Below are 8,668 nucleotides of genomic sequence, written 5' to 3'. Positions count from 1 at the left end.
CCCCACTCGCCCTGCACCCCCTACCCCTGCAGCCTCTGTGACCCCTGTTCCCCACTCGCCCTGCAGCCTCTGCACCCCCCTTGCCCTGCAGCCTCTGTGACCCCTGTTCCCCACTCGCCCTGCAGCCCCTGCACCCCCCCGCCACTGCAGCCTCTGCGCCCCCCGCCTGCCCTGCCCCTGTGCCCCCTGCCACTGCAGCCTCTATGCCCCTGCCTGCCCTGCTCCTCCTCGCCCTGCAGCCTCTGCGCCCCCCTGCTCCCCTGCTCACCCGGCAGCCTCTGCCTGGCGGGGGCTTCGGACGCTCAGTGGCGACCGGGGCAGTTCGGGTCCCTGCAGCCCCGGCACACGCCGCACTCCCCGCCCCGTGCCGCAGCCTCCTTCCTGCCGCCGCCGAGCACATTCCTCTCTGGAAACAGCTCCTGCGGCGCCGGGGCTGCAGGAAAGGTCCCCCAGTGGCCGGGGGGTCCCTGCCCGTGAGGGAAGCCCGAGCCGCTGGCTGGGCCTGGCCTCCCCGTGGTCTTGCGGGCTCGGCTGGGGTGCGCGGTCTGTCCGGCCTGCGGTGGCAGCAGCGGCACCTCCGCCGCCTTCTGCGGCTGCGCCCGCCCGAGCTCGCTACAATGTAGCCGGGGCGGCTGGGCTGCGCTGCGGACCCGGCGGGTCGTGCTGGGGCCGGGCGGACCCTGGCTTATGCCTCCCTATTTTCCCGGACATGTCCGGCTTTTTGAAAATTCCCCCCGGACGGGGATTTGAGTACCAAAAAGCCAGACATGTCCGGGGAAATCCGGGCGTATGGTAACCCTAGTTAAAAGGATTTGTCCCCTTGCTTTCTCTTTTGCTCTGTAAACATACTGCTTTTTCTACCTTGTATTGGTCATCTTATATCATGGACATTTCCTTGAGGAAGGATTTCTCTTTGTTTTTTAAACTCTCTCCCGTCTTCTACCTTTTTAAAAGTGTTCATATTCTTCCATAACCAGAACGATCGCCAGACGTACCTAGGCATCTACTGGATTTTTTTAAATGACAGCTCATTGCAAACATTCTGCTTTGTACATGTGTTGAGCTATATGTTTATAGCGCTGTGATTTGACGAACTGACAGGTTTTCACACATGACTGTGATTAATTGTGAAGTGGGGCTCTTGCCAGATGTTTTCCCAGATTCACTTTTTAAATATTGATGGGGCTTTCTGAGAAAATCTATATTTTTCTTTTAATTTTGTATCTACATGTTGATTATATAATTTAGATTGAATTCAGATCTCCTCAGATTGTCTCTGTTTCCTCACTGAAGGCTTTGGTTGGAATTGCTTTGCTGCTGTAGCAAGGGGCTGCACAGTGTCCCAGCACCTGCCATTAAGACTTGCTGTCTAGCTCTAATTCGGGATGCAGACTCCCACTAGCTACTGGGAGTAGATCACCCCCCAGAAATCAAGAGGCTGCTGGGAGAAAGTTGAAGCCCACTCTTGGGGGGGAAATGTATGCATTAGAACATGCCAGCATACTTATTATCTTGACTCTGAAATATAAGACAGGATGCTTCAAGTGGTTTATAACCTTATCAAGTTTGAGAGCCAAGATATATACTAGAACACTGTTTCTTTCGGTATCTGCTTCTAAAATTAAGAATGTACACTGATGTCTTAGGACTTTCTGCACATTGAATATTAAACAAATCTTTTTGTGCTCCTGCCCAGAATGAATGCTTCATTCTCTAGTAGATGGAGTTGAGTGAGTTTATGAGGATTTTTAAACACTGGTTGATGCAGTTATTCAGCATAAAACTGTTACATTTTAACAAACTTACATGTTAATGTGCATTTGTTTGATAGGGCCAGCTCTGCTGTGCAGCTCTTTGAGGAGAACTAGTTCTAATGTGGAAGGAAAGTCTGAACCTATACAGAAATCCCCTAAAAAATCAAAATTACCAGTAGGTCGTCTTGATGAACCAGAGGAGTCCAATAGAGAGAGAGAACCACTGGAAAGTAAGTCATGGTTTTTCTAAAAAGGAAAAAAGTACTAATTAAAGGCCTGATCCAGAGAGATGCTGAGTGCCTGCAAATCTTATGTGACCTGTGGATACTCAGCACTTCTCGGGACCAGGCGTTATATAGGAGAACTCTGAAACATGCTATATATGGTCATAGCTGGCATTAAATACCATTTTAGTCTATTTTATAGTGCACTGGGAGGTGGGAATAGATGATCTGGTGATTCCTTCTGGCCTTAAATTCTATGACTGAGCTGTATATAGTGGTAGTAAAACAAAAGCATCAGAGCACCAACTCCTTTTAATATACAAACTGCTGCTTTAGGCATTGGTCCTGTAAAGCCCCTTGCACTTGATTTCAGTGGGATTCCACGTGGAAATCCTTGCAGGATTGGGGCCTTAGAGTGTTACCATTGCTATAAATCACAAGAAAATAAGTATGAACTATATAAGTGTACACATGCATTTCTAGGAGCCATTCCGCTTGGCCTAAAACAGGTAGTTACTTTAAACTCATATAGCATGTTTCATCTGTAGCCACACTCATCCATTGCACCATGATCAGTTGCGTTTTGTTGTCTATCTCTTAGTCTGATTATAAGGCACGAATTCTATCTAATTTACTTTTAAGCTGTCTAGTGCATGGTTTTTTTTAAATGTCTGTAAATACCATAAACATTTATAGTGCTATGTAAATGATTTAAAAAATAAGAGAGGAGTGCCTGAGGCTGTGAGCAGTATTGGACTGTGATTACCATCAGGATTTATTCAGATTTGGAGAGATCGGGTAAGCAGAGAGAAATGCTTAATTCTGATTCTGTCTTGTATCCTTTTACCCCCAAAAGAAGTAAATGCCACCACTGGTATTAATTTAACAAATCCATAATTATTTTGTTTTGTTCATGTTTAGAGGTTTTATGTTTTAGGGCTAAGCCAGAAAAATCCTTGAGTTTTAATTTTCCCTGTGCCTGGTCTTACTGCTGTTGACACTGCAGCAATCATCAGTTAGAAGGCCAACAGCTCAGTTCTTCTATGCTGTCTGTTAACCAGATAGCAAATGAGGACTTAAATTAGCCATTCACTATCCACTGCTGTTGTGTCACTACCACTGAGGAGTCTCTTGAGATTCTGCTGCTGCTTAGATATTTTGATAAGTTTTATAGCTTCATCTTAAATAGAGATGAAGCATTTGTGCTCCTGCTACCCATGCCAGAATCATATGCAAATACACCTCTACCCCGGTATAACGCAACCCGATATAACATGAATTCAGATATAACGCGGTAAAGCAGTGCTCCGGGGGGGGGAGGGGGACTGCGCACTGCGGCGGATCAAAGCAAGTTCGATATAACGTGGTTTCACCTATAACGCGGTAAGAATTTTTGGCTCCCGAGGACAGTGTTATATCGGGTAGAGGTGTATTGACGTTTAAAAATCCATGTAGATGCTGAACAAGGCAACACGATGAGGCACATTTAAATATATGTGAGTTAAAGATGTATTTCTAATTTTTTAGCTTATCTGTCTGGTTTAGGGATTTATGCTTCTGCCCACCATCATAGTACCTGGTGCCTTCTTCATAAAAGCAATAGCAATCCACATACAATTTCTGGTAGAAATTATTACTTCTATGAAAACTCAATTATTTTTATGTAAAGTGAGATGTCTTCCCACTCTCACAAAAGAAAAGAAAAAAGAAAGAAATACAGACAGAATGAATCTTGGCCAAAATTTTCAGATTTGGGTGCTTAAAATTAGGGACCTAAGCAAAAGTGAAAAGTGGACTGATTTTCGGAGGTGCTAAGCACATGCAGCTCCTATTCAATTAAGTAAATTCTCATTTTGAATTCAGTGGTAGTTGTGGATGCTCAGTATCTTTTAATGTCAGGTCACTTTTATTAAGGTGCCTAATTATGGTGTTAGGTTCCTGACTGTAGATACTTATATTTGATAATTGTGGCCAAGATTTTTAACCCTAAGCTCCCTGAAATTGCTATTGCATTAACCTAAATTTATTTATTTTTTAAATCAAGATCAGTCTTTTGTTATAAATGGATGCAACCATGTTACACTGTGAATGTTTACCTTTGTGCTATATCTGCCAACTTTATTGGTCTTTTAATCATAGAACCATAGAGTTGGAAGGGACTGCAAGGGTCATCTAGTCTAACCCCCTGCCAAAATGCAGGAATTGTTGTCTAAACCATCCAAGGCAGATGTCTATCCAGCCTCTTAAGTTTCCATATTGTTTTAGAATTTCCAGATGACATCAATCCTGCTACAAAGGAAAAGGGTGGACCCAAAGGCCCTGAACCTACTCGTTATGGAGATTGGGAGAGAAAAGGACGTTGTATAGATTTTTAATGCACAAATGTATCTACATTGCTAATAGAATGTTTGATACTTGTTTAAAGAATTTACTGTAGATAGAGAAATTTCACCTAATAGTTCCTTTTAATTCTTAAATGGAGCTTCTTTTTTCCAACATGTATTTGAGGAATATCCTGAGGGATGTTTTCTGCAAATAAACATTGTTAGTCAATATTAACCTTTTTAGCCCTCTTTTACTTGTATATTAAATTCATTTGCATATTACTCCTGGGGGAATTCTGCACCAAAAAAATAAAAATTCTGCACACAATATTTGAAAATTCTGCATATTTTATTTGTCAAAATAACACAATATAATCGTGCCAGTTTCAATTATTTTGGTAATTTATTTCAAAATATCTGTCAGTAAATATGTTTGTAACAATACAGACCAAAAAAAAAAAGATTCTGGTATTTTTTTTTTTTACAAATAGATTCCTTACTAGGCATATTAATACAGAACTTTGGTGTAATTCGTTTAAATTACAATATAGAACTGTATTTCCTGCACCTGTCTGAAGCAGTGCAAAGGGTTGTGGGAGTCAGGGGTAACGGAGGAGCTGAGGGAGAGGGAAGGAGCCTAGGAGTGAACTTGTTGGGTGAGGGTGGGAGGGGTTTTTTTGTGTGGGGGGGGGAGAATTGTTAGGGATTTGGGAAGCCTCCCCCATGCAGACCCTGGCTGACCTCAAGCCTCTCCCATTCAGTCAGGCACATCTGTCCCTGCACACACACACCCCAACCCCATGGGTCTCCGCAGCCCCCCTCCCCAGGCTCAACACTGTCATCCCACTAGCTCTTGAGCCCATGCTCCAGTCTGCCCCTCCCACTAACCATTCTGAATCCCTAGCAGCCTTGTGTGCCGCACTCTGCCCTAACCTGGCTCTGCAGGCAGGGTGCTGTGATGAACTTCTACTCCTGGGGGAATTCTGCAGCAGTGGGCATAGACTTTTTTATTTTCCCGCATAAAATACATTTTGCCTAAGAATTGCTGCAGTTCCGCCTTTTGCCCACCAGAGGCTGCTGTGGTGCCAGAACAGGGGCATGAACACAGCCAGCTGTTCTGGTGCCACAGTGGCCTCTGGTGAGCAAAAGGCAGAACTGCAGCAGTTCTTAGGCAAAATGATTTTATGTGGGAAAATACAAAATTATGCGAGACAGAGGAATTCTGTGTGTCCGCAGATGTGCAGAATTCCCCCAGGAGTAGCATATTAACTATTCTCCCAGAATCGTTAATATATTAGCAAAGAGTGTGTTTGAATTCTAAGGCCCAGAGTGTTGGTTCTTAACCTATTAGTGACCTGTATTCAGGAATTTCATGTGATTGAGTATTCGGCTGTACCTCATGTATTGCTGGTGCCTCCAATTCTGTGGGAATCAAATGTCTAGGGGAAAGACACCCTCAAACTAATACAAAGTGTCTATAGAAGTATATTGTAAACAAGACTGGATGATTGAGAAGGGGTGCCTATGATATATGTTCTGTGACTTATAAGAGGTACTTGTTATTGCAGATGTTTTCTGTAATGGATGAAATAAGGATCTGTTGAAAAATTATTTTAATTCATTAATAACTGCTGGTTGTCACAGCTGTCAGTAATAACTAGCTTAGAATTCCCTTTAGCTTATCAGTCATGTAACCTAAAAAATTCCCCAAGTAATTAGGTAAAATGAAACCGTAAAAAACAGAACACATAGTGAAATTAATCATGGGAAAGCAATTTTCCCTCCAAAAAGGAGTTTTTCTTTTTACAGGGTGTGAGACAAAGAGGGTTAGAAAGTTAGTTCGGGAATGAAAACTGTCAGCATTCTACTAGGTACAGAGGAGGGTACCAGACAACCTTCTCTTCACCATCCCCAGAGGGTGATAAAGTATGTCTTTCTGTATTGTGTATAATGCTGTATTAATCTTTGCTTAATTATCTTTAATTATATATTAGTTTGAGACAGTTATTTGACAATCTCAAATTGTTATTAAATTCAAACATGCAACAACATTGCTGTAAAGTAACTTTTTGGAGCAGGTAATTACATCATGTGCCCTAATCTTCAGTAGTATTTTCACTCCTCAATGCAAGGCTGGTGATGTGAAACTGATGGTTGTGATAATCTTATTGAAAAATATTTAAAACCAAAACTCTTAAGTGTACTAATATTTAATATGTATAGTATCTTCCATGCTGAAAGATCAGTATGTTTCACAAATTGTGTGTGATATATACACACCTCTACCCCGATATAACGCTGTTCTCAGGAGCCAAAAAAATCTTACCGCATTATAGGTGAAACTGCGTTATATCGAACTTGCTTTGATCCGCCGGAGTGCGCAGCCCCGCCCCGCCAGAGCACTGCTTTACCGCGTTATATCCGAATTCGTGTTATATCGGGTCACATTATATCGGGGTAGAGGTGTGTGTGTGTGTATATATATATAGAGAGAGAGAGAGAGACACACACACACACGATTTGTGAAACACTATATAGTGAAATGCAGCCACTTCTGAAGAACAGGCCAGCATCTAATTGATTTACAGCATAATAGTTAAGGGGTAAGGGAAGTTTTAATCAAGGGCACCAGGCCAAACCGCTACTCTTGAAAAGTGCCATGAGTTGTTGTTTTTTTTATTGTTTGTGCAAAGCATACAGGACCTCAGTTTTTAAATTTTTTCTTAAAGACTGACACAGTAAACTGTATGACGCTCAATTTATCAATCTCAGAGAGTTGGAGGGCTGAGTTGACCCTCTTGGGACTGGAATTTATAGTTTAAAGCCATCTAGGAATGCCAAATATGAGGCTTAGACAACCGTTATCTCCTGTGGCTTATATAATGACATGTATGCATATTTTTTTGTTGGATAAATAAAGGTGACTATCTGAAAATTGGTTAAATCCTGTCTGGGGAAAAATAGGTTTATTTTCACAGATTCATAAATTTTAAGGCCAGACGGGACCATTAGATAATCTAGTCTGACCTCCTGTATGTCACAGGCTGTTAATTTTCACCCAGTTACCCCTGTATTGAGCCAAGTACCTTGGATTTCAGTAAAACATAACTATTTTGCCTAAAGTGTGTCTTCCAGACAGACATCTGTTTCTGATTTGATGACGTGGAGAGTTGGAGAATCCATTACTTCCTTTGGTAGTTTGTTCCAATGGTTAATCACCCTCACTATTATAAATTTGTGCCTTATTTCTAGTTTGAATTCGTCTGGTTTCAGCTGTCAGCCGTTGATTCTTGTAATGCCTTTGTCTGCTAGATTAAACAGCCCGTTAGTACCAAGTATCTTCTCTCCATGAATGTACTTTGATACTTTAATCAAGTTACCTCTCAATTTCTTTTCAATAAGATAAACAGATTGAGCTCACTGGAAGGCATTTTCTCCAGCCCTTGAATAATTTTTGTAGCTCTTTTCTGCACCCTCTCCAATTCTTCATCCTTAGTAAAACGTGGACCTCCCTACTACTCTGCTCACTACTCCCCTGTTTATATCCAAGGATCGTGTTAGCCCTGTTTGTCACATCATTGCACTGTGAGCTCATGTTCACTTAGGAGTCTCAGTGGACAAGCAAGTCCTTGTCAGGGTTGCTGTTTTTCAGCATATAGTCTTCTATTCTGTAGGTATGGCCTGCATTCTTTGTTCCTAGATGTATGATTTTGCATTTAACTGTATTAAAACTCATTTTGTTTGAATAGGCACAGCTTACCACGAAATTCAGATCCCTCTATATGATTGCCCTGTCCTCATCATTATGTGCCACACTGACAGTATATCATCTGCAAATTTTATCATCAGTGATTTTATATTTACTTTCTAGATCATTGTGAAAATGTTAAATAGCAACAGCCTTAGTACCAATCCCTGTGGAGTCCCACTAGAAATACCCCCATTCAGTTATTCCTCGTTGACAACTACTTTTTGATATCTGTCAGGTATCCAGTTGTTAATTCATTTAATGTATGCTTTGATATTGTATAGTGCTAATGTTTTAAGCAGAATATTGTGCAGTACAAAATCAAATGCTTTACAAAAGTCTAAGTGGATTACATCTACCAATTACATTTATCAACCAAACCTGCAGTATCATCAAATAATGAAATCAGGTTTGTTTGAAAAGACCTATTTTTCATAAAACTGTATTGAGTGGAATTAATTACATTCTAATACTTTAATTCTTTTTCAGTTGAATCTCCTATCAGCTTTTCCTGTTTTGTTCTTTATCTGTTGCTATTAAATAGCAGGAGCGTTATACATTTTGTTTTCCAGTACGTTGTCTTTATTAATACATCTGTTTCTACTCTTTTGCCTACTT

At 41.4% G+C, this 8,668-nt stretch overlaps 1 protein-coding gene across 1 annotated transcript in view; it reads left to right on the top strand.

Annotated features, from left to right (window-relative positions):
* The window catches only part of SDHAF4 (succinate dehydrogenase complex assembly factor 4), a 5,542-nt gene extending 1,005 nt beyond the window's left edge, over positions 1–4,537 (top strand). Inside the window, exons 2-3 of the mRNA XM_024193564.2 lie at positions 1,832–1,984; positions 4,244–4,537. Coding sequence (XP_024049332.1) covers positions 1,832–1,984; positions 4,244–4,353 — 263 coding nt within the window. The 3' untranslated portion in view covers positions 4,354–4,537. The remainder of the gene's footprint in view (positions 1–1,831; positions 1,985–4,243) is intronic.
* The last annotated feature ends 4,131 nt before the right edge of the window (positions 4,538–8,668 follow it).

Source organism: Terrapene carolina, unplaced genomic scaffold, assembly GCF_002925995.2.
Source record: "Terrapene carolina triunguis isolate 2854851 unplaced genomic scaffold, T_m_triunguis-2.0 Scaffold42, whole genome shotgun sequence".
Classification (NCBI taxonomy): Eukaryota; Metazoa; Chordata; order Testudines; family Emydidae; genus Terrapene; species Terrapene triunguis.
The sequence above is the reverse complement of the archived record's forward strand: the minus strand, read 5'-3'. Positions and strand labels throughout refer to the sequence as shown.